General features: G+C 60.4%; 1 protein-coding gene across 6 annotated transcripts in view; it reads left to right on the top strand.

The window, feature by feature from the left end:
• Nucleotides 1-24,919, top strand: part of DLG3 (discs large MAGUK scaffold protein 3) — a gene marked incomplete at its 5' end in the record, with an annotated part of 48,704 nt that overhangs the window by 7,792 nt on the left and 15,993 nt on the right. For 4 of the 6 annotated variants that reach the window (XM_084294349.1, XM_084294348.1, XM_084294347.1 and 1 more), the window contains one exon: nt 24,578-24,648. In XM_084294349.1, coding sequence (XP_084150475.1) covers nt 24,578-24,648 — 71 coding nt within the window. Of the gene's footprint in view, nt 1-4,363; nt 4,418-9,455; nt 9,507-12,212; nt 12,338-12,805; nt 12,976-13,164; nt 13,302-13,443; nt 13,589-13,758; nt 13,919-17,779; nt 17,937-18,474; nt 18,578-24,533; nt 24,649-24,919 lie in introns of those variants that run through there. The other 2 variants (XM_084294344.1, XM_084294345.1) reach the window with 2 other exon arrangements.

Below are 24,919 nucleotides of genomic sequence, written 5' to 3'. Positions count from 1 at the left end.
TCATTTCTTGTTGGGAAGGCTGTGAGGTGGCTTTGGGGAGCCCCTTGCACCAGGTGTCGGTCCTGCATTGAGCTTGGAAGCGACACCTGGGTGTCTGTGGAACAACCGTGCCATCTCAGATGCTTTGGGAGAGGATGTTTTTGGCAGCCACAGGTTTGGGCTCTCTGTTGGTGCTGGGAAAAGCAGCGTCTACGTGGAGGGCAGGAATGCCTGGCGCAGAACAGATGAGCGTGTCAGCGCTCATCAGGGTGAGCCACGGCGAGTGCTGTGCCGCCGGGACCTGGGCTCACTCCTGGGAAGTCCGTGGGTTAGCGCGGTGTGACCCCGCTCCCCGCGCATCCCCCGCCGACACCGCTCCCCAGCATCCGTCTGTGCCAGGACCTGCGTGCTCACAGCAGGGCCCTGCCCTGCAGCAGCTGTTCTCCACGCTGCACATGCACAGCTTTCACCAAGATTTTACACCCTTAAAAAAAAAGAAAAAAAAAGAAAAAAAAAACAGCAACTAAAAAACACAAAGCAGATGGAGCCTGGCGACGAGCAGCCCAGCCTGTCCACTCAGTTCAGATGCCTCTGTTGGGCATGTCCCCACTTGGTCTCTGCCCCTGAGAGCTTTTAAAAGGATGTAAAGACTGAATTCCACTTATCTCCAGAGCCATTTCCTTCTGAGTGTTGCTATTATACCTGAGATGATATAAAGGAAAGGATATTAAAAGGCAGATAGACTTTTCACTCTGATCCAATCTGGGAACGTTGCAAAACTCAAGCAGATAACTTAGTGCTTGGCTTCTTGTGCACAAGCTGAGGGTAGCAAATAGCCGCTCTGTGTCATGCACCCCTTTGTGTGTGACACCCAGGGCATGCGGACCTCCTGCAGAGGCCAGCTCTGTGCGTCCAGACATGAATTTGTCAGCTCTGGAGGCTTCTGCTTCAGCCCTGCTGCTGGCTGAGATGGAGATGGGTTTGTGTGTGGGCACAATCCAGTTGCAGCAGGTCTCAGCGGTCTGCAGCACATTTATTTTGTCTGGAGGAGGTACATAATTCCTGACCTCTGCAGGCCGGCCCCTGTGCCAGATCTGCGGAGGATGTGAACCTGATGCAAATCTTGGGGATATCAGCATGGAGAGAACAGCCTGGGCTTCCAGTTCAGAACCGACCCAGTCCTCGTGGGAATGCTGCAGGATGAGCCTTGCTCCCTCTGTAGCACGCTAACAATCCTCCTCCATTTGCATTTAATTGCAGCTTTTCTTTCAGTTGGAAGTTTTGGAAAATTGTCACGTTTTGCAAATCCTACCTTCATCCCGGCAGATGATACCAATAGAAACGGAGGCGAAGGGGTGATGCACTAAAAATAGTTGGAGCTTGACTGCCCACTGGTGCCTGGCACTAGCGCCCCTGGGCTGACAAGCCTCTGCCTTCCTCCATCAGGCAGGCACATTTACCAAGCCCTCTGCTAGCCAGGGCAGGAGAGAGATCATCGTTATTTTTTGCTGGGCAGCAGGGACATGCTGGTGAATTAACCATGCCCTCAATTCTATAGGGAACGGTAAGTAATTTATGCCCTAAGGAGCAGGGGTTTGCCGCATGCAGGGAGGAGAGGGAACAGGGCTGTGCATTCAGGTCACATTCAATGGGGGCTGTCAGATCTCTTCCATCTAAAACGCTTCATCACGCTATTATTATTTACCAAGCCCTGCTGGTGCTTGGCGGTTTACAAGTGAAAAGAGGTCCAAGCCCTACGGCGTTCACCACACGGCAGCATGACCACCGAAGCCTAGAGGAGCTGGAGGTGCCCCGGCCTCCCTCCACCAGGCAGAAGCTGCACGGATCCTCCAGCTCAGTGTCTGAAGGCTGCAGGGAAGGTGGCACTCAAGGAGGACCTTGGGGAGCGAGGGGGGTCACCGCACATATGCGGAGAGATTGATCGAGGCACAAAGCCAGCGAGGCAGAGGACAGCTGTTGGGAAAATCTGGGCAGCAACAGGAGCTGAAGGGAATAGCGTTGAAGGGGGTGAGGTTTGAAGGTCAGGATTTGAGATTTCCCTGGTCGCTGGGGCCTAGAGAAGTGGAGCCTATGCTCCCAGGCAAGGTGCAAATGTTGGGATATTGGGAAGTGGAAGGCAGAGCTAAAATCTAATCACCTTTCTTGTAGTAGCTGGAATAGCTGGCCACAGGAGGCAAATGGGGATTTCCTGGTCTGAATTCCTTCTGACCATGTGCGACTTCGTTTTAAGCAGCCACTCTCATTCAGCATCTCCTGGGTCCCATCTGGAGCCTGAGTGGGAAATTGTGCTCCTAGCAGTATTCTGAGATGTAAAAATCACTAGTGTGGAATGGCTGCAAAGGATGCTCAGTGCGCAGCGGGCAGGCTAGACAAAATATGTCCTTAGGGCTCACCACTGTGTGAGTGAGGCAATGCGATGTGTGATTTGTGGGCTATTAGTAATTCAACAAAGAGACTGCAGTGGGGCTCACTGGAGGACTCAGGCTGGACCTGCAAACGCCTCTATAACATTATCATACAGAGCACTTCTCCCTGGGAGGGATCCAAAGCATCATTTGTGGGGTTGAATTCATGTCGTAAATCAGGGGGCACGTGATGGACTGCATTTACTTAGGCTGCCTCTTCTGCATCCTTCCTGGAAACTCATCTAATAAGAGCTGGCCTCTGGCACACCAAGGTTCAAACATTCACCGTTTGTTAATTGCTGGCAGTAGAAGTGCTGCTTTTTTGCCTTGAAATGTGGAATCCCTTCCTAGAATTGCACTGGGGACTAATAAAAGCCAGTGCCAGGTTTAATATATGCTATCTCACAAATTATCTGGATTAAATACAAGGACTGTGTACTGCCAGAGAGGGGATATTCCCAGCTTAACACTGCTTCTGGGCCATGGAGATCCCAAGACATTGGACCTGAAAATTGTGATTCTCTTACGTGTGTGGGAGGGGTTTGGCAGGAGAGCTTGGAAGTGGTCATATTTGCCTGAGCTAGAGAATTAATTGCCATAAAAACTATGGGTTTGTAACCAATAGTTACAGCTGCAGGAAAGATCAGAAAGCATCTGAATAAATCAAATTAACTACCTCCTGCTCCCATCCTTATGAGAGCAGAACCTTTCTGGGCAAGACCAAAACTATAATCCAGCTGACCCTTAACTCTCCCACCTACAAAACCACAAGCAAAAAGTCCAGAAATATCGCCAGATAAATCAGGATAAGGGGGGGAATGCAGTGCTGGGTTATGGAAGGAGGTGGGTTGACATCAGGGAGATTTATACCAGAGGAGGGCAGCGAGGCCGTAGTCTGCTCCTGAGGAAGTCTCATAGATTTAGAGAGGCCACCGGGCTGTGCAACCCGCAGTATTGGACAGTCCGTGGTTCCAGTTAACTGCTACCCTAGCCTCCACTATGTCTCAGTTGCTCCTTGCCCTGACTGATATTTGTGATGCCCCAAGGCAGAGGACTCACGTCCCCTTGTAGCTCATGTCTCTCAGCATTTCACCACCCAGCTGTGGCCGTTGCTCTCCACACCAACCTTGGGATGATGCCGTGAATCCCAGCGCACCCCCAACCCTCCAGATTTTGCATGGCTTGCTGGTGCATGCCGGTGAGGAGTGTCAGCCTTGTATTAGCCTGAAATTCCTCCTCTTTAGCTGCTTCTCCCTCACGCTCTTGTGGAGAAACCTCCCCGAGCTGGGGATGCTCCTGGGGGAAGGAGCAGCACCTTCAGGAGGTTGTGGCGCTGGACAGCTCTCGGCACAGCTCGGCACGGCACGGAACAGCCCGGCATGGCTTGACTGGGCACGGTTCGGCTCCACTCGACTCAATGGCAGGACCCCCTGGTGTAGCCTTCCCCTCAGCCTCGGGGCTGGAGCACTCCCCTGAGGGAGCCTCCCTACCTAAGCAGGTCTCCCCCATGCTTAGAGGGACAGCAGCAGCTGCTGCAAGGTGCCTGAAGGTCTCAGGGCTGGTCTGCTGGCAATATATTCACCTGCAGAAGGACTTATTTCCCTACCCCTCCTATTTCCTAATCCCTCAGCAATGTGGATTTCACATCAGTTTTGGTGCTGGTGTGATTCTTGCCAGAGGCTGGGAGAGTTTCTGGTGTTCCCTGTCTCCCTCCCTGCAGCTGAGGCCTGAGGGGGGGATAGACCGGGCCAGAGGAGGGGACCCATGCCCCGAACCGTGCCGTGTCCCCACATCCATCCCAGGGCTGCTGGGCACGTGGAGGAGGGCCAAGAGCAGAGCCCTTCCTCAGCTGCCTTCTCCTGGAGGGCCTGTGGTGGCACAGCTGGGTGAGGCTGTGCCCCACGAAGGGCTGGGTTCGGCGCTCAGCTCGGTGACATGCCGCTTTTGTCTCCCCACAGGCCAACCCTGCTCCCATTATCGTCAACACAGACTCGCTGGAACAAGGGCTCTCTGTAAGTCTCCTGGTTTCGTTTCCCTTCTTTTCCACAAGGCTCCTCCACCCGGGGAGGCCCCAGCCAGGTGGCAGAGGAGCCTGGGGCCCGCGCCACGTCCCCACAGCACATCCCAGCCCCGAACCCTGCTGGAGCTGGGCCACACTGAGCGGAGCCATGGCTGCCAGCAGCTGAGCAGCGCTCGGTGATGGGGAGTGTTTGCAGCCATAGTGTGCTTGGCACTCTCGGCTTGCTATAGAGCTACTCCTCCTCGGCTCATTGCAGAGAGGGTTTGGGAGCTGCTGCATCCCTCACCAGAGTGTCTGCAACTCATTCCTGCAAGGGGGGATGGAGGGAGTGGGGCGGTCGGCGTGGATTTCTGCTCTGCTGGCTCTGTGCTTCAGGGGTGCTCCCATTTTCTTCCCGAAAGGGAGCTCAGTTGACTTCTTGCCAGGGCTGTGTGCTTTGCACCTGTTTTTCTTACGATACAGCAAGTTTTGGTTGCCTTCCACGTTAACGAAGCAGCACTGGGACTTGTTTGAGACTTGGTTAGCCTTTGAACTCGGGGCGGAAGGCTGTGGGTTACTTCTGGTGGTCGAACCTTCCTCCTAACAAATTGGAGATGTCAGCCCACAGCCTCTCATAGGCTTGGTGCACATCAGAGCCGTGCTGGGCCAGCTGGGCTACCAAAAGGAAGGGAGGCCCAGCCAGGCCCTCTGCAGCCCTGGACACGCTGTTTAATAGCGCCTCAGGTGCTGAGCCAAATCCTCCTGGTTTTCGGGAAGAAGGTGATGGTGGTCCTGGGCCCAGCAGCCTTGTAGAGCTGTGGCAGAACACAGTTGTTATTCCCAAAGGATGTTCTGCTTTGTGTGGCACCAGTGCAGAAACCAGCCTTCCCCGCTGGAAACTCAGTGCCAAAAAATGGCTTGCAAAGAACTTTGGAGCCAGGGCGAGCCCTGCTCCATCCTGTCACCCCCTTCCTGGGGAGCCAGGCTCCACGGAAAACAAACCTCAGAGGCTCCCCTCAGTGGTCCCGCAGGTCAGCAAAGGAGCCACAGCAGGGGATTTCTGCAGAAGAGCACAGTGAAGTGGCAAGTCTGGCACAGAGTTCTTCTACAAAAACAAAAGCCGAAGCCTGTTGGTACAGTATGTATTTGGAAGGGTTAATGTCACATCTTCCAGTCTTTAATTACTTAACTATTCAATGCTTTCCTTAATGATAAACAGATGGATGTGGTCTAGTTCCTTCCTGTTCTAGCTCCATTGATTACATTGGACTAGCTGCTGGGCTGAATTTGGCCCCGGCTGTTTATCAAGAAGTCTGCTCCACATTTCAGTCCCTCTGTCCACCCACCTCCATCCCCAAGAGCATGTGGCACCAGCAGCACCACAAGGTACAAGCTGTGGCCCTGCATCCCGCTTGCTGCCAGGGCCAGAGCTCAGCTATGCTGCCTGCGGCTCCAAACCCAGCACTCCCAGGGTGTAAAAACCCAACAAAATCCTCATCGAATTCCTTCTCTATTAAAAGCAGCCCCTGAAGGATAGATAGTCTGCAGCTTGTAGTCAGGCTGGGCTCACACAAGCACCCACCTGCAGCTCCAGGTTGCCGCTCACCATTTCACCCATTGGTGTGTTCTGCACACCCTGTCCCTAGAGGGTAGATGGAGCATCGGGAGCACAGCTCCCACGGCAGGCAGTGCTGTCTGTGTTTCCGAGCTGCCTCTCTGGAGCTGAAACAACTTATTTCTGCCCAGGGTGTGCAGAGACTGCTGCCAGGGAGCAGGGAGAGTCTCTCCAAAGCCCTATTGTGTGGCTTAGGAAAGGCTCGGCCGTGTGCCCCGACCTGCAGCCTCACCCAAAGCGAGGTGCCGGTGCCTAGTCCCACCGCGTGGTAACAGCAAGGTGAGGGCCACATCCTGCTCAGAAAGCAGGAGGATTACTCTTCCTGTGGTTTATTCTTCCTGCAGCCTGTTGGGCAATTTGGGTTAGTTTGAGGAACCCCATCTTATCCTTCTAAATTTGGCCTCCTTTTTTTTTTTTTCTTTTTTCTTTTTGAAAAAACCCCAACTCTCTAGCAAATTGCAAACTGTGTTCCACGTGCGACGGTGCGGTGTTGGCCGGCTGAGCCTGCAGACAGCTTGCAGTAGCTCTGGAAGGTGTGCGCTCTTCTGTTTATCAAATGAGTGTTAACTCTGCAGCCTTCTGTTGATGATTTAAATGTCATCATCGCTAACTATTTCCCTGCTGCTCAAAACACGAAAGAGAAGCGAAGGCCAGAGAGGGGGCCTCTTCCTGAGGCCTCAGGTGGGCTTGCTGCGTGGGATGGGCTTGGAAAAAATACCCTGACTCTTCTCCATTACAAACCAGCTGCTGCTCAGGATTGGGCTGTGCTGGGAACAGCTAATGAGCCCCACACCCCCGTGGGCTTTGCAGGTGGAACCCAGGGAAATGAAAGCAGAGTGGGGTAGGCTCACCCTGCCCAGGAAGGGATGGCCCTGGGACATGTCCCAGGACACCCCCATGAAAGCCTGGAGCCAGACATCTCCCAAACAAGTCCCAGATGGGAGCCAAAATGTGTCAGGTCTGCACCCCCCATTAACAGGGAGGCAGCACCTAAATTGTGAGGGAGCTCAGGAGAGAGTTAGATGGGGAATCAGGGTATCCCTGGGAGTTTATCATCATGTTGCAGGGGACATGGTCCCAAAGCAAGCTGAGCAGGAGCACAGGGTGCCCCCTGCGAGCACAGGGACAGCAGCCTGTGGCACACTCAGGCCATGGTGGCTCTGGTGGGTGCCACGGGTGGGTTTTGCCGTCAGTGAGTGACTGGTATTCAATTTTCCGATGCTGGAACGTTTGCTTTGTTGGCTTGTTCCCTTGGTTACGTGGTATATATTAAGGTCTCCATTTGGCTTCCTTATGCAATTAACTGGCGTTCTGTTGCACGGGTTTTGGAGACGTAATCAGAGCTAGAACTTCACGTCCAGGCTCAGCTCACCTGGCACACGCTGTGCTGGGCAGGTGCTGACCCTGCTCATTTTCAGGGAAAGGTGCAAAACGTGACACAAAATGCAATACGAAATGCCCCTTGGCATTGACAACCCCAAGGTTTCGAGGGGGAGCACTGTGGGACCGTGTCCCGGGTGCCCCCACACCCCGTGCCGCGGGTCCCTGCCCGGGTGCTTCCCGGCGCGGGCGCTGCTGGCTCTCCCTGCGGCTCACAGATTGTCAAAGTTTTCTGCACATCCCCATCCTGGAGGTATGTATGTGCTGTTCCTCTGCGGCCGTGGGTGTGCATATGGCTGTCTGTGTGGCAATAGCGTTTAATGCCAAAGCGGAGAGGACAACGTGTGTAGTAGCGGCGGGTGCCAGGAATCTGAGTTGCTGGAAAGCTGGGGGGGAGGCAGAGCCACGCACCGCACGCCGGGCCACCAACTGCGGCGGCGAGAGGAGCCCGGGGGCTTGGGCGAGGGAGGCGGTGAGGGGGACTCAGGATTAGTCAGTGTGGTGGGACGGGGAGGAAAAGCGGTGGCGGGGGGGTCCCGCAGCCAGGCAGCGATGCCCCTGCCCATGGAGGACTCGTCTTCCCCTGCTCTGTACCGTGACGGTGCTGGCTGAGGGGGTGCAGCATCTGTGCCCCCAGGATTTGTGGGCAGAGCAGGAGCTGGAGGGGAGAAGGTCTGCCAGCACATCTAGTGACTTCCTCTCAACCCCTGAAGCCCTTCTGAGGGGTGGCCTTGCTAGACTCCAGCCCAACAATGCTTCCACAGCTGTCGATACCCTAACAGCACATCCTGGAGCTTTCCTTTTCCCCAGAGCTTTCCTTATGTCCCACTTGAATCTCCCTTGTTTCAGGCCTCTGGCTCCTTCTCTTGATCTCAGTTAGCACAACAAAGGTCCTGCAAGGCTCTGGAGCTGGCCTGGCCCCCTGCCCCGGCCTTTCTCCAGCCTCATTCTGGAAGCACAACGGGCTGGGGGACTTCCACTCTGTGCCTCTGCAGCAGTGAAGAGCTTTTAGCCTGGGCAAAACCACTCTGTCTTGCAGCCTTGTAGCCAGGTCCCCCATCTCCCAGGGGGACCTAAAGTGTGAGGTTTGAGCCTCCCAAGGTCCTGTGGCCACGTAACAACCCTGGAGGTTTCAACATGCAATCGGTTTTCAAATCTTCCTTATTCTGAGGCTTTTGCAGCTGCCTGAGGCCTGACTCTAATGACCTGGGGCATGCAGGTGAAAGAGGTGTCTGAGTGCGTTTTGAAACTGCCACCGTGTTTTTCTGTACGTTTTTAGTGATGGGGAAAATGGAAGTTTTTGACCTGCACATTTAAGGTTTGCTATTTCAGAGCCTACAACCGCAAGCCTTTGGCTTTTGGTTTTCTTTCTGATAAGCATTTCTCTGTCCCTTCGTGTGAGAGGTGTTCGGGCCCCTCACCATTACATTTCATCATCTTTGACACGATGGCTGTGGGAGTTTCTTGAGTGCAGGGAGCAGCATGGCATGCAGCATCGAGGCTGTACCATTCTGTTATTTAAGGGGCACCCTATATGAAAGGTGTATATCCCACTTTGTTTCCTTTGAGACCAGCTAATTCAACAGAATAGATTAATCCAAATTACCTTGATCTTCCATGTTAACAAGACCAGGCTGCAAAAAGATTTTGAAGATATAAGCTACTGAAGATGTACATTGTGTTATTACAGACCTTTCTTTTTTTTTTCCAGTCGACCAAGCCCCTTTCCTTGCTTCCTGCAGCAGTGAATTCCCGAGGTTAATTACATGCTGGGTAACAAAGGCGTCATTGCTTTGTGTGGATTTGGTTGAGCTCCTTTTCATTCCTCACAAAATGAGCTGCCAGAATAAAAGGTTTGAGCTAAAGTACATTAAAGTCAGTGGGCTTTGGATCATGCCCAGAAAGAAAAGCAGCGAGTGGTTTAATTCCAGGGCAGGCTTGCACAACTGCATTTGAGGTTGTCAGCTGTGACGGCACGGGTTTTGGGGTGGATTCTCCATATTCCAGTGCCCCGGGATGCATGCGGAGCCCTAACGCGCTCTTTCCCTCTCCCTAGGTGAACGGCAGCGATGGGATGTTTAAATACGAGGAGATCGTCTTGGAAAGGGTAAGTGCTGGCCGGGCGGCACGGTGCCGACCATGCGGGTGCCCTCCCCACAGGCAGCCCCCACTCACCCCAAAACACTCCCCAAAACTGATGGGCACGGGGGGGGGGGGCTCTGCTCCCCTCCCTGGAGGGGTTTGGGGGTGTCTGGCTTTCCTTCCCCCGCGGCAGGGGGCTGGGCTCGCCGCTCCCCCCGCGCACCCCTCCAGAAGGGAGGGAGGAGGGTTTCTCCCTCACCTCCCTCATTCGCACCCTCACCCCCGCAGCCCCGCCAGCGCAGAGCTGGGGCTGGGGGGGGCTCTTTGTCACCGTCTTCGCTGGAAAATGGAGGCAGAAGGAGCTGCACTCGCGCACGCGGGGGGGGTTCTGTCTCTCGCCTCTCGCCCGGCTGCCGCCCCCCTGCCCCAGTGGCTGGCTCTGCCTCGCCGCGGGGCACTGAGCCTGGTGATGCTGAGCAGCGAGGACAGGTTTTCTCGTAGCCCAGACTGCGGTGGAGGGGGGGCTCCAGCCTGCGCCTTCCCCCATCTCGTGGTGAGACCCTGGCCACGCAGAGCTGGCGCCGGGTGCTGCGCCACAGCCCATAAAATCGGCTCCCACAGGGGACGGGGTTGGTGCTGGGAGCAGCGGGTGGTGCAGAGGCTGCATCCCTGCGCGCAGGAGGGATGGGGAGGGAGCAGGAAAAGCTGCCCCAAGCTTTGCTCCGAGGCGTGGGCACAGCGGGGTCAGGCAGCGCCACGGGATGAGCGCAGGGCTCCGCAGCCCCAGCTCTGTGCTGTGTGCTGGGGGGCAGCCCTGTCCCACCCCGTGCAGGGCCTCCATCGCCTGGCACAGCAGCACGAGCGAGGCGACGGCCTCCTCCTCGCTGCTTGGCCAGCAGCGCAGGGGAAGACGCATCACTCGTTCTCCTGTGCTTTTAGTCATCCCCCTCCTCCCCCCGGCTCTGCATCACGGAGGTGGGTGGACGGAAGGTTATCTGGGGCTGCAGCCTCACCCACCGCTTCCCCAGCGTGCCTGACGAAACGAGCCCAGGGGATGCTTCCTTTTTGGGCTGAGTGCTGCCTGCTCCGAGCCCTCTGTAGAAGCAAAAGCCTTGTGTTCGGGGATGCTGCAGAGCATCCTCAGCCCACAGCCGGCTGGGGCTGGCAGGGTCAGGCTGCTGTACAGCTCTCACTGCTCTGCTGCTGCAGGGGTCTGCTGCCCGGCTCCAGGCAGCCAGAAACCACAAGGGAAATGCAGTGCCAGGACCAGCACAGACCTGACCCATGTCTGTCCCCTTCCCCGGGCCCAGTGGGACCACTGCAGCCCCATCACCTTGCAGGAGGAGCTCCTTGCCGCCTGTGGGTGAGAGACTGTCCCCTTGCTGGGATGTTCAGCTCCCAGAGACAACCCCAGCACATCCCAGGATCACTTCTCTGTGATTAATCCCTGTCTTTGTTGTAAAGGGTAAAGGCAGCAGCATTTGGGGGCAATAACCAAGGGAGCTGTGCCTGCAGAGGAGCATGGCAGTGGGTTGATGGGCACTGCACGTGTCTGTGGCAGGTGCTGCCCCCCACGTCTCCAGCAGCCCCAATGCCAGCAAAGAAATCCCTTTAACTTGATTTCTTCTGGTTTATCAGAATAAAACCAACCCCCTCCTGGATCATTCCCAGCTTTCTTAGCCAGCATCGCAGAGCACCCTTCCAGAGCCGGACAGAGGCAATGTCAGGAGTCCACTTTAGGCAGCCACACCTCCTGGTGTCCTAGTGCAGCCCTCCTGACCATGGGTCCATCAGGGGGCTCCCAGAGCTCCCCGTCACCTGTGGGTGAGCAGCAGCACCCCGGGGGCCCTGGGCAGCAGGGGCAGTGCTTGGCCTGAGCACAGTTGTGTGTGAGAGGCGGGCACAGTAGGATGTGACTAAGTGTCAGCTCTTCCGCATGAGAAAACAAGGCAACAAGCCATCTGATTTTCAAGGCAGAGCAGGAAAAAAAAATTAAATCAGTAATTGTCCACTTGCATCAGGCACGGCAGGGGAAGCAGTGGCCCTAAGTGTGTGACCAAGTGGGGTCCCCGAGTGGGGCAGGCAGCGCGGGGCTGGGCAGAAGTGCCTGCTGATGGTGGGATGCTGCTGGGACACGGTGAGTGTGCCAGGACAGGGGCACGGCGTGGCTCCCTCCTTCCTCTTCAGGCTTCATCTCCATCCCTACAGCCCCCTCCGCTGCCCTGGTGCAGAGTTTGGCACCAGCACTGCGGGGCTGAGGAGGGAGCCGCTCGTTTCACGGTGTCGAGACCCAGCGCAGCACTGCAGCAGCCGCCAGCCAGCGGCACCCTGAGCCTCGGGGGGCACGGGGGACAGATGCTGGTGGTGGGTCCAAGCCCCGTTTCTCCGCACGGGCTGTGCCGTCGGTGTCTCCTCCTGGGGAGCCGCCAGCGAGGGGAGGTTTTCTCCGCCAAGGACCACCCCCTCGTCCCCCCGCGCGCTGCCTGCCTCAGTCTCTCGGCAGAGACGTGGTGGCGAGGGAGGTCCTGGCGGCTCCCACGCTCCCGCTCCATCTGTTGGGTGCTCAGCGCCCAGCACCCGGGGCTGACGAGCGCCGGCCTCCCCTCAGCCACGCACCCGCTGCCCTCCCGGAGCAGGGGGGATGCTGTAAGGGGGGCTCGCTGCTGTCAGACCGGCGCTGCCAGCGAGGAAGTGGCCGCATGGGACAGCCGCCGCCTGTGGTTTCCCGCAGGGTAACTCCGGCCTCGGCTTCAGCATAGCAGGAGGGATCGACAACCCCCACATTCCAGATGACCCGGGCATCTTCATCACCAAAATCATCCCCGGGGGAGCGGCAGCCATGGACGGACGTTTGGGGTGAGTGTATGGGGCTGGGGGGGTCACCCCGGATCCTGGTTCCGTCTGCCCCACTGGTCAGCTCCCACCCCTGCTCCCTCCCAGCCCCTTACCCATGGCCAGGTCACCTCTGCAGGGATCCCCCTGCCACCAGCATCCTGCCTGCCCACCCTGGTTCTGGCTCCCCTCCTTCCCTGTGCGTCCTGGGGCAGGATCCATCCTTCCCCCATCTCCCTTCTCCAGTAGGGTGACAGCACAGGGACCAGCCTCACTGCCTCCCCCTTTGCCTCCGCCCCCTGGGGAGGGACCCCGCTGTCACCCCACATTTTTACTCCTGCAAACCTCCTCGTCCCAAAGAGTGGGATCTGGCCAGCTCAAGCAGTTCCCCCTTCACGTGAGGGTCCTCACAGCCAGAGGAGGGTGGCAGAGATGAGTGTGGTAGCACGGACTGGCGGTTCTTGGGAGCTCAGGGCCACGTTGTACCCGCAGGGTGAATGACTGTGTGCTGCGAGTCAACGACGTGGACGTCTCCGAGGTGGTGCACAGCAAAGCCGTGGAGGCTCTGAAGGAAGCGGGCCCCGTGGTGCGGCTCGTGGTGCGGCGCCGGCAGCCCCCGCCGGAGACCATCATGGAGGTCAACCTGATGAAGGGACCCAAAGGTGAGTCCCACGGGCTGCTGTGGGGTGTCCCCTGGGTGTCTGTCCCAGCGTTGCAGGGTGGGATGCTACGTGGGGCAGGGTGTGGGGCAGCCCCACAGCGAAGCCCATAGCGGCTGGGCAGTGAGAAGGTGGCCCGTTGGGTTGGGAGCAGGGTCCCTCACCCCCTTCTCCCCTCCTGCTCATCCCCAGGACTGGGCTTCAGCATCGCAGGGGGCATCGGGAACCAGCACATCCCCGGGGACAACAGCATCTACATCACCAAGATCATCGAGGGAGGCGCTGCCCAGAAGGACGGGCGCCTGCAGATCGGGGACCGGCTGCTGGCGGTAAGCCCTGTGCCTACAGTGGGCAGCCAGGCACCCGCAGTGCCACGGTGCCCATTCCCGGTCCCTTTTCCTGGGATCCCTGCTGGGACGGTGCTGCGGGAGGGGACAGCCACCGTCTCACCGCCCCCCTTGCCCCCGGCAGGTGAATAACACGAACCTGCAGGACGTGCGGCACGAGGAGGCGGTGGCCGCCCTGAAGAACACCTCGGACATGGTGTACCTGAAGGTGGCCAAACCTGGCAGCCTGCACCTCAACGACATGTACGCGCCCCCCGACTACGCCAGCAGTACGTACGCTGCCCATGGGGCAGCCCTGGGGCACTGCGGGGCCAGGGGGGGATGGCGCAGCGGGGATGGGGGATGGCACGTGCTGGAGCTGGCGGGAGGTGCCGGGGTGATCTCTGCCATCTGCCCTGAAGCTGATTTCTGCTCCTGATGCCCGTCTCCTCTCCTGCAGCCTTTTCAGCCTTGGCTGACAACCACATAAGCCATAACTCCAGTCTGGGCTACCTGGGCAGCGTGGAGAACAAACCTGCCTACACCGTCCCCCCTCAAGTGACCCCCTCCAGGTACTCGCCCATCCCTCGGCACATGATTGGGGACGACGACTTCACCAGGTGAGAGCCAGGCACGGGCATCCCCAGAGCCTGCCCCTTCTCTTCCTTCCCTTTCTCTCCCTCAGCTCATCCCCGTACCCTACTGTAGAGGGTGCAGAGCCTCAGCCGTGGCTGACAGCCCCTGTTTGTGGGTGCCGTGCAGGGGGTGAGGGGCTGGGGGGCACAGCTCTCGGTCCTAGTACAGCTCCTCTCCCTGTGCTCCCCAAGCCTGGGACCCCAGTCCTCCACCCAGGTGCTGCGAGCCCTGGGATGAGAAGTGATCCAGGGCTGGACGTTGGGCTCCAGCTGCGTGTTTAGGGCTGATGCTTGGGTCAGGACCAGGGTTGGCTCCGTGGTTATGAGCGAGGCTGCAGCCTCATCCGGGCTGGGACGGTCCCGTTCTGTGACACTGATGGATCCCAGAGCAGAAGACCCTGACGTGCCATCGGGCATCAGGCAGGTCGTCTCAGAGAGCCCCTGCCATCACGTCCACCCCATCCCTTCCTCGCCTCTCGGTGGGCCCTGCTGTGCACCACGACCTCTGCAGCGCTCGCCCCATCCGGGTCCACGTCTCCTGCGTGCTCTCGGCACCGATACCACCGGTCCCACAGCCTGTCCCCGCGCTGCTTCCCCTCCGGATGCAGCCATTCACGAGCTGCCCGGGCGCTGGGGGAGGAGGATGCTGTGCTGCAGGAGCTCCGCTTTCTCCGTTTGTATTGCGCCACAGAAGGTGACTGATTCCCAGCGCCACCGCACCATCTGTCCCTCCTCCAAGGACCCCTGATCCCCCCGGATCCCACACGAGCTGATGGCCTTCCTGGCGGGCCGGAGAGGGACGAGAGCATCCTGCGACCCAGGCACCACCCAGCAGCGGTGGCTGTGGTGCAGCAGGAGCCGGCGGCCGCTAGAGGATGGTGCTGCCTTGCGAGGGCCCCACCGCAGCATGTTGAGCCCAGCGCCCCAGCTGCTGCCTCTTCCCCTCCTGCAGGCACGCGTGCTGCTGCAAGCAGGGACGTAGAATCATGGAGTCATCGAATATCCTGAATTGGAAGGGACCCACGAGGATCATCGAGTCCAACTCCTGGCTCCACAGAGGACCACCCAAAAATCAGACCACATATCTGAGAGCATTATCCAAATGCTTCTTGTACTCCATGCTGTGACCACTGCCCTGGGCAGCCTGTCCCAGTGCCCAACCACCCCCTGGGTGCAGAACCTTTCCCTAACCCCCAGCCTGACCCTCCCCTGTCCCAGCTCCATGCCATTCCCTCGGGTCCTGTCTCTGTCCCCAGAGAGCAGAGCTCAGCGCCTGCCCCTCCGCTCCCCTCCTGAGGCTGCCATGAGGCCTCCCCTCAGCCTGCTCTGCTTGGGGCTGAACAAACCCAGGGACCTCAGCCGCTCCTCATACGTGTCCCCAGTGACCCTCGTGTCCTGCAGTGCCCGGGAGCAGAGCAGCTGCTTCCCCATGAGCTGCACCACGGACATCCAGAGCTGGCGCAGCCCCGCTGCGTGCCCAGGTCAAGGTGTCAATGCCGCAGTGTCCAGCGTGGGATCCATCTGCAGGAACATTGTCCCGCTCTGGATGCCTGGAGTGCATACCATGACTGAGACCTGGGATAAGCGACTTACCTGCCTGGGGCTTTATTTCCTCTCCTTGGTTCTTGTGGTGCCTCTCTACCATCTGTCTTCATCCATGCTGGGGACGCTTCCTCAAGGGCAGCAGCAAAAAGCAAGGGGCCGAGCGAGTTCATCGGCTGGTTGGAAGCACGGGCTTGCAGACCCAGAAACCTGACCTATTTCTTCCTCAGGAAAATCTCTAGCCCCAGGCAAGGATTTGCTGCAGAGGGAAAAACAGCTGCAGCCCTCCCTGCCCCTGGCAGCCCCCTGCACCTGCCTGGCCCCACAGCCTCCCCACCAACGCTCGGGGGACAGAGGAGCAGGCTCCAGGACCAAGGCACTGCTCAGCCCCGGAGGCTGGGCAGGCTCCCAGCCACAAAAGCACAAAAGCAGCAGTGGAGCACAGAGCTGGGGGCTCATCAGCAGAGCCAGGTGCTTGTGACAGCCCCAGGATGTGGTGCTGAGCCTCCATGGGGCACAGCGATCCCAGGGGGTTCAGCCTGCTGGTGTCTGCGTGGGGTCTCCTGGGTCCCCCCCAGACCCAGCGCATCCCAACCTGAGTCCTGAGCTCTGCTGAGCTCAGAGCTCAAACATGTCCGGAGGCTGTAAGGATTCAGGCAGCATTTTCTGGAGGACACAAGGTTCAGCCCCTGCTGCATTGACACGCAGAGCTGGCGCAGGCCGGGGTTACGATGCTGCTGTGCCTCCGCGTTGGAGGGAGAGAGGGAGAGGTGCCCGGCGATGCGCAGCGGGGGGCAGGAAGGGGTTAAGCCCACTGGGTCTAGCAGGCGCCAAAGCCTGCATCCCTGTCGTGCTTCTAAAAAAACCCAGGGTGTGGGTATGGGACCGGGAAGCCGCGTGCCCCGCTGCCGCGCCAGGCGGGAGGCAGAGAGAAACAGCGCAGGGTGCAGAGCTCGGGGGTGTTCCTGCCCCCCAGCCCCGCCACGCCACGATGTTCACCGTCAACGTCTCCTCCTCCATGTCCTACCGGGGACAGCCGCCCCCGTCCCCTGCCAGGCAGCAGCGGGGCCACGGGAGCAAGTGCGAGCAGAGGTACCGGGAGGGAACGCGGCACGGGGAGAGGAGCTGCTCGCAGCCGGGAGGGTCAGGCAGGGCTGGGTGTCCTTCCCGTCTGTCTGTCTGTCTGTCTGTCTGTCTGTCTCCTGCTGCCCTTGCTCCTTATAAGGTGGCAGCCTGAGCTGTCTGAGTGACATTCAGCCCATCGGGACTCCCCAAAGGGGAGGGAAGGTTCCTGGGGTGCTGGCTTGGGTCCCTGGAGGCAAATCCTGCCTCCTACAGTGCTGAGAGCACCAAAACCTTCCCCCGTCAGCCCAGGTGACGGCACTGATGCTCCGGGCTGGCCAGGGGGGATGAAGAAGACATTTTCTTGCGAGAATCACCTGGGAGAATGCTGCCGGGCTGCAGGCCTCCGTGCTGGCTGCTGAGCCAAGCGTTATTCCCCTGGGTGCCCGCATCATCCTACCTGCCGCAGCAGCTCGGGGAGCAGCCCCCTGCCCCAGCCTTCCGTCAGCACGGGGCTGCCAGCATTGTAGGATCCACCGCGAGTGCCACGGTGCTGCCTGAGGCACTGGCACCACTTCTACCACGTCCCGGAGGACGTGGGTGGGCGAGGATGCTGAGCTCCCTGGCCTTGCAGCACCTACCCCATATCCAACCCATCCATGCTGGTCACCGAGCCAACACACCGATGGTCCCTGATGCCATGTCAGCTGGCAATTGCTGTCGGTCCGTGCATTTTTGCCAGGGTGCGCTCGCTGGCGTCACTCGTTCCTTGTGCTTTGAACGCAGCCCTTGAGCTGGGAGCTGCCGCCGTTCCTATCGCGCTTATTTTTTTCCTAGCTGAAAAATCGGCGCTGGATTTTTGCGATGCCAGGCAGTCTTTCTGCCTGTGCCTGCCTATTGTTTGAACTGCAGAAGAATTAAGTCATCGTTGAAAAATTCAGGGCTGCTGGTGTGCTGCTGCTGAGCCGTGCGGGGCTGCGCCGTGTGTGTCTGTGCGGCTGCGGGCACAAGGGCCGTGCAGGGTGCGGGGGGCTGCGATTCCCCTGTCCTGGCACCGTCCCCAGTGCCTGGGCTCCCGGTGCCTCCATGCCGTGCGTGATGCCCCTGGCTGATGCTCTGTCCCTGTGTGTGCTCTGCTTTGTGTCACTGAACCCCAGTTGTGTGGTGCACTTCCCCTGGCCCCATCACCCGCGTTGCTTCTCCTCACCCTGATGTCCCCATGTCCCTTGTCTGTCCCTCCAGAGAGCCCCGGAAAATCATCCTGCACAAAGGCTCCACCGGCCTGGGCTTCAACATCGTCGGGGGGGAAGATGGAGAGGGCATCTTCGTGTCCTTCATCCTGGCCGGAGGCCCTGCCGACCTCAGCGGGGAGCTGCGGAGAGGAGACCGCATCCTCTCGGTGAGTTGGCCCGGCGGGGAGGGACAGGCACCGGGCACCGGGCACGGGGCAGACCCATGTCTGGGGGTACTGGGGCTGTGGGGACGTGGTTCAGCACCATCCATCCCTCAGTGCTGGTGTGGCCATGGTCCCTGGGTGCGGGGCCCTGTGGTTCCCTGCCCGGTGTGGTTCTGGGGTTATTGGTGCTGGGGGTGTTGGTACAGGGGGTGTCAGTACTGGGAGTGTCAGTATTGGTGCTGGGGTGTCAGTACTGGGGGTGTTGGTACTGGGGGTATTGGTATTGGTGTATTGGTACTGGGGGTGTCGGTACTGGAGATTTTGGTATTGGGGGTATTGGTACTGGGGGTGTGGGTACTGGGGGTGTTGGTACTGGGTGTGTCAGTACTGGGGGTGTCGGTACCAGGGGTGTGGGTACCAGGCGGGGTGATGGTACCACAGGCACATGGAAGAGCAGGGCCTGGGTGACGGGGACACCGGGAGCACCGTTAGGGCGGTGCAGCGGCTGTCCCGGTGTGACGGAGCCGCGCTGTCCCGGCAGGTGAACGGCGTCAACCTGCGCAACGCCACCCACGAGCAGGCGGCGGCAGCACTGAAGCGGGCGGGGCAGACGGTGACCATCATCGCGCAGTACCGGCCCGAAGGTACCGCCACCGCCACCGGCACCGGCACCGGGAGGGGGCGGTGCGCCATATGCAAATTAGAGGGCGTGGTCTATGTAAACGAGAGGGGCGTGGCCGTGTGTGGCGCGCCGAGCGGGCGGGGCGGGGGAGGGAGGGGGCGTGGATTGGCTGGGAGCGGAGCCGGGGGGCGGGGCGCGGCGGGAAGCGCGGGCTGCGATTGGGCGGCGCGGCGGGAGGGGGCGTGTCCCCGCCGTCCCGCCGGCGGTGCCTGCGCGGCTTTGTGTGTGCGGGCCGGGCGGCTCCGGGGCTGCTGCCGGGGCGCCGCCGCCGCCGCCTCCTTCCCGCCCTCCGCAGGTGAGCACGGACCCGCTCCCCGTCCCCCCCCCCCCCATATCCCGGGTACAGCCGGGCCCGGGGGGCTCCTACCCGGGGCGGGGACCCCCCCGGGGCCGCCCTCACTGCTCAGCGCCGGCCGCAGCAGACAAAGAGCGGCCCCGAGCGCCGCCGCCGCCGCCGGGCCAAGCTCCGGCCGCCCCCCGCTGCCCCCCCCCCGGCCCCGCTTCCGCATCCCGCCGGGCAGGAAGGGAGCGGGGCCGGTAGCGCCGCCCGGGGAGCCGGGGGAGCGCTTGGGCTGCTCGGGGTTTTTTTTTTTTTTTTTCCCCTCCTCCTCGCTTCCAGGAAGCGCTCCCGGCTCTGCTGTCCCCGGTGCCGCTTGTTCCGTGAGCTCCGGCACGGGGGGGACACGGGTGGTGTCTCTGTGTCGCGGGGCACAGGTCGCTGTGACCCCCCCCAGGCGCTGGCTCAAGGCGCTTGGGGGCCCCCCGGGGCGGTGTTGGGCACCCCAAGCCCTGCGGGGAAGGGGCTGGTGGGGCCGGCATCCCCTTGAGGCGTGGGGTGCGTGGTGCCAAGTGGTTGTGTTGTCCGTGCAGGGCACGGGTCTGTGCTGGTGGAAGAGCAAGAGCTGGGTTGTGGGTGCCCCAAGGGGAGCAGTGGCTGCAGTGAGCGTGCTGGCTGTGCTGGCTTCCCAAAAGCACGACCTGCTTGTGCAGAAGGGAATCGCACCTATAGCAATGAAAAGCGAAGCGTGAGCCTGGCTGCAGCAAACCCAGCCTGAAAACAGGGCGTGAGGTGTTGCTAGCCAAAGGCAGGTCCTGAGGGCCCAGCAGAAGGGGCTCTGAGGAGCGAATCCGTACGTGGAGGGCTGCCTTTCGTCTGTCTGCTGTGTGTGAGCAGGGGCAGGGCTTGCACAGGGTGCTGGATAAACCCGCACGTGCTCAAGTTGCGCTCTGCTGTAGGGTCTAACCTCCGTGCGGCTTCGAGGCAGCAGCGAGGCCGCTTGCATAAGCCTCATGGATTAGGTGCCCTCCTGGTGGGGTCCTGTGAGTGGTTAGGAGTGGAGGAGAGCAAAGACAGAGCCGGGGAAGGACGGCAGGAGTCACGGTCCTGCCTCTCTTCTGAGCACCCGTGCCTGGCGCAGCCCCAAGCTGTCTTGCAAGGAGGCCGCTCCGTGTGCTGCTGCCTCGGAGCTGTTTGGAAGAGCTCTTTCCTCGGAGCGTTTCTCCCTGTGAACTTTGTCCGCTGTTATCACAAGCGCTCAGGTTTGGCAATTACACCTCCTGAAGCCCCGCGGAGCGCGGCTTTGATTTTCCTTCGCTTTAAAACACAAAAACCCGAGCGGTGGCGTTCCTCCGAGCTGGCTGCTAAGAGGGAACTGCCGAGACCTCGCAGCGACTTCCAGAAGTTGCCAAGCTTTCGGCACCTCTGTGCTCAGTGCCACTCATCTGAGCGTGCAGCACGGCGTGCCCTGGGCCCGTGCTCACCATGCCTGGGCGGTGTTTGTACTTTGACCCCCCCCAGCTCAAAGGTGCGTGGACTCAGGGCAGTAAAACGCTTTGCTGAAGAGGAGCGATGGAGCAGATTGCAGATCTCACGTGTGACAGGCGCCGGGCTGGAGCCTGCGGCTGAAAGGTCCCCGGGATCTGCTGATGGCCGGATCCAGCCTGAGCCAGGCAGGCGTTTGTGTGCCTAAAGCCGTGCACGTGCACCGGGCTTTGTGCACGCTCAGGGATCACTCTCTGATGCGGCTCCCCGCGCTCTCACTGCGCTTTCTCCCTTTGTGCTCTGGACACAAGGAAAAAGCACGATTGCCGGGGCTGCAGCAGAGAGCAGGGAGGGAGGGAGCGGCTCCGTCGCGCTCTGGCTCCGCTGCCGTGTGCCGGCTCCATTTGCTGGGCTTGTTTGCCATAGAAACAGCAGCTCTGCAGGGAAATGAGCTGGGGGATCACAGTGAGCATTAGCCCGTGCGGAGCTGAAGCCAGCGCTATTGAAAACAGGATGCCTTTTCCACTGCGAGGGTGGAGAGGCAGGGAGAGCTGCAGACAATGGCCCTGTGGATGTCTAATCCCAACGCTTTGAAACCTGGGCAGCTGAAATCCCTTCGGGCTTTCTCGCGGAAGAATGCAGAGGCCAAAGGTTCCTCTGGGAGGGGATTGGGGCCACGGGGGGGGGGGCTGCTCTGTGCCCTGCGGGCTCAGCCCCTCTCCAGGAGCACCTGCGTGGGACCAGCTCTGGAGGAAGGGCCACAAGGGCACAGGCAGGGCGTTGCTTCACCACCTTGCTAGGTGGAAATAACAAAGCGCTGCTCCTCCTGGCGTCAGGCTCCCACAGCGGGACCTCTTGCAGCAGCAGCAAGGCGGTGGCACTTGGAACGAGAGGCGCGAGTTCACCTGTTGCATATTTTCGATCTTGATAAGTGTGTCCCGAACACGTCCAGCGCCTGGCTGCTGTGGGAGTGCCGGGGAGGTGGGGATTAGTAAGAGCTCCTGGCGCTCACCTCCCTGCTGTGCAGCGGGCAGCTTTCCCGGGCGAGTTTCTGCCGCGCGGCAGCTCTCCTTCCAGGATGCAGAGGCAAGGTGGATATGAGCCAGTGAGCAGAGACAGAAGCGCTGCTCGCTGGAGGTTACCTGCCAATAATTGTCGAGGAGGCTGTTCCAGCACGCAGATAAGGGGGGCCCGGTTGCAGCCGAGCACATCCTATGCTCGCTCCTGGGGTAACCCTGCCTCCCCTGTGCTCGCAGGGAGGCTCCGGCTTTGCTTTTGCAGCTGGCTGTTCCTCCTCCGCCCAGTGCTGCCGAGCTGCTGCTTGGCTGGCACCTCTCACCTCGCCCTGCTTCCCTTGCGTCCCGCAGCGGTGGCACCCTGCCACCCCGCTGCTGGCAGAGCCGAACCCTGCAAGGAGACATCTGGGCTCGCTCCGCGCAGCGCTCAGCCTCCCGCACCGCCTGGGAGTGCCCGTGCAGCAAGGTGAGGGTGCCCGGAGTGGCTCTGCCCCGGGCACGGGGTGCCCACAGCTGCCCCCGCTCCCCTCTGGCTCCACTGTCGAGCCAGCAGCTGGGGGTGGCACTTAGGGAAAGGACGAGGTGGCTCAGCAGCGAGCAGGGCAGTGTATGGGGAGGTGCTGGCTGAGGGGGGGACATGGCCGCAGTGCAGGCAGAGCGGTGGCTTGCCCGTGCTGGGAGCTGGCACGGAGCCCGAGCTCCTCTGGGGTTAAACCTGTGCAAAGCAGCCGCTGCCAAGCGCAGCACGCACAGTAAGCAGCTCCGTGCTTGCTGTCGCAGTTTCCTCGCTGGTCTGGAGCCCCGTAACAAATGAGGCGTGGGGCCCGGCGGCGTGCCAGGAAGCCCAGCTCTGCTCCACGCTCCTGCGGAGCTCCAGGACATCGGTTCCTCGGCACAGGTCGTGCCCCTGATCCGTGCTGGGGGTGCTGCGATCCTCCCTGGCGCAGGGCGAGAGGTTGCCAGCAGGGCTTAGCTCAGGCTTCAGCTCGCTTCTGTCTGTCGGGTGCTGCATCAGTACAACTCGGGTCTGGGTGCAGTTAGGGGTGTGTGAAGTGCTGCTTTGGTGTGATAATTTTATTTTCTACTGGAATAAGCATTGCCCTCGTTGTGTGTTTGCCTGTGCTGGCTGTAAGGCTGCCCCTGCCTCCTGATGTCTGGGGGCAGCGCCTGCTGCACGGGGACTCCCGTTGTCCCAGTAAGCTGCAGCCAGCCTGTGCTGGCTGGGACCTGCAGCACCAACCCCAGCCCTTGCTTCTCAGAGGGAAAACCTTTAACACGCAGCTGGGGAGGCGGCAGCCCCATCTCTAACATCCCATAGGACAAATCCCAGTGGCTCAGCAGCGCCCTGAGCACAGCCACGGCCCTTACAGAGCGAGAAGCTGCTGGGCTCATGCACCCCGAGTAGGAACTTGCAGTCAGGGAGTGTTATCCATGAATTTTTAACATGCCTCCGAGCACATCTGCTGCCTTTCTGCCCCTGCCCTGGGCTCCCTGCCTCCTTCTCTGTGCAGTGCAGGTGTTATGGGGTGAAATGGTGGCACATGTAGGAGCAACGCTTCCAAACTTCCCACGGGGCACAGCAAATCCATCAGCCAGATGGGCCAGGAGGGGATGAGGGCTGCAGCATTCACATAGCCCCCCCGAGCCACACAGAGGGGGCTGCGGGAAAGGGGAGCGCAAGGAGAGCTGCTGCTCGAGATGCCACAAAGAGGAGGAAACCCAGCTTGCTTTCCCCTTCTTGCTGCACGCCCGCCAAGGGTAGCGCAGCGGCAGGCTGCTTGCAGATGGCTTGTCAAGCTGTCCCAAACGGCAGGTTCACATGTGCTGCGTATGCTGGGGTTTGGGGTTTTCAGAAAACCAGCAGAGCAGGCTTCAGAGGCTGGGGCTGCAGCACAGCTCCTGTACGTGGCTGTGGAATTTTTATGTGCGGGTTGGGGTTTTTGGTGCGTATCTCTTTTTTTTTTTTTTTTTTTTTTTCCTGTAGTCATCGAGTAGAATTCGACAATTCTGTGCAGAAAGGAGGTCTCGAGCAGGGTCTGGCTGCACACTTTAGGGCTAGATGGCCAGGAAATGCCAAGCCACAGTTGCGTAACCCCAACCCCACCGACAACAGCGGAGCAGGCTCCCTCGGTGCACAGCGAGGGGCCGACTTTCAAACAGCCCGCGGTGCATTTCTCAGCAGTGATCCCCCTGCGCGTGCGGGATGCAGCTCTGCGGGCTGGGCAGCACCCTGCAAGATCCTTCTGCGGGATGGAGCACGGCGTTGGGGGCAGCACCCGCAGTGCACACACATGGCTCGTGCCACCCTGGGGGCTTTTGTAACCCACGTGTCCGTGCCCGGTGCTCCCCGGCAGGCTGTTTGATGCGTCGCACAGACAAACACCCTTTGCTGGGCGCTATCAGGAAGGAGGGAGCAGGGCCACCTCTGTTGCTCTCCGCCTGTCCTTTGGCTGCACGGGAGCAAACCCTCCCTGCTCTGCCCTGGGTGCGCGGGGCCGGAGCCTCCGCCCTCCGCTTTGGGGCCGACCTTTACACCCAGCTGAAGGTCGGGGAGGGAGGGAGGAGCTGCAGGTGGTGGCAGCTCCCGTCCTGCCGCTGCCGGAGGTGCCGCGGGCTCCCGGAGGGTCTTGTGCTGCCTGGGATGGAGGTGCCGACAGGTGAATCCCCCCCTCTCGCTTCCTAGGGCTGCGGGGTGTGCGTTGCCCCCCAGCCCGAGCCAGGGACGGGCTGGGGGCTGCCACCGAGTTGGGGGCTGTGGTGCTGCGTGTGGAGCCCTCACCCTGTGCTGGCAGCGGTGGCCGGGTGGCAGCCGTCCCCCTGTGCCTGCTGCGTGCGTGGGGCTCTGCTGCCAGGCACTGTTGGGCTGGGACCCGTGGCGTGGGGCAGGTGCCCTCCAGCCGTGCCACGTCGCCTTGGCCAGCAGGTGACGGTCCCCTGCGAGGTCTCGTTCTGTCCCTGTGTTCTGGCTCGCTCTGCAGGGCAGCAGCTCGTGCAGGGAGCTGCCACACGCCCCGTGGCCAGGCTGCGGTTGCCTCTCAGTGCTTTCTGGGTTAACCTGGCGTGCTGCTTGCTGCTCGCTGGGGTGGTGGTGGAGTTTTAAAGGCAGCCCCTGCCTGCGCTGACCCTCTGTCTCCCCGCAGAGTACAGCCGCTTCGAGTCCAAGATCCACGACTTGAGAGAGCAGATGATGAACAGCAGCATGAGCTCTGGCTCTGGCTCGCTCCGGACAAGCGAGAAGAGATCCCTCTATGTCCGGTAAGGCTCCCCCATCTCCCTGCCTGTCGTTGCTGCCAGCGCTGGATGCGCAGCACGTGGGGTGCCGTGCTGTCCCACCGCATCCCCTGGGTGTATGTGTGGGGTGGGATGGTTCAACCCGGGCTGGCTTTGCACCCCGGTGCTGCTGCAGCTGAGCAGAGCTGTTACAGGGGCCCTCCCTCGTCCCTGCACGCATGTGAGATCTCACGCAGGGCAGAACACCCGGTGCCAGCTCCCAGCTCTGTGGCTGCTTTCCGCTTCTGATCTCGTG

Source organism: Netta rufina (assembly GCF_964035555.1).
Source record: "Netta rufina genome assembly, chromosome: 12".
Lineage (NCBI taxonomy): Eukaryota > Metazoa > Chordata > Aves > Anseriformes > Anatidae > Netta > Netta rufina.
This window is presented reverse-complemented; position numbering and strand designations above follow the sequence as displayed.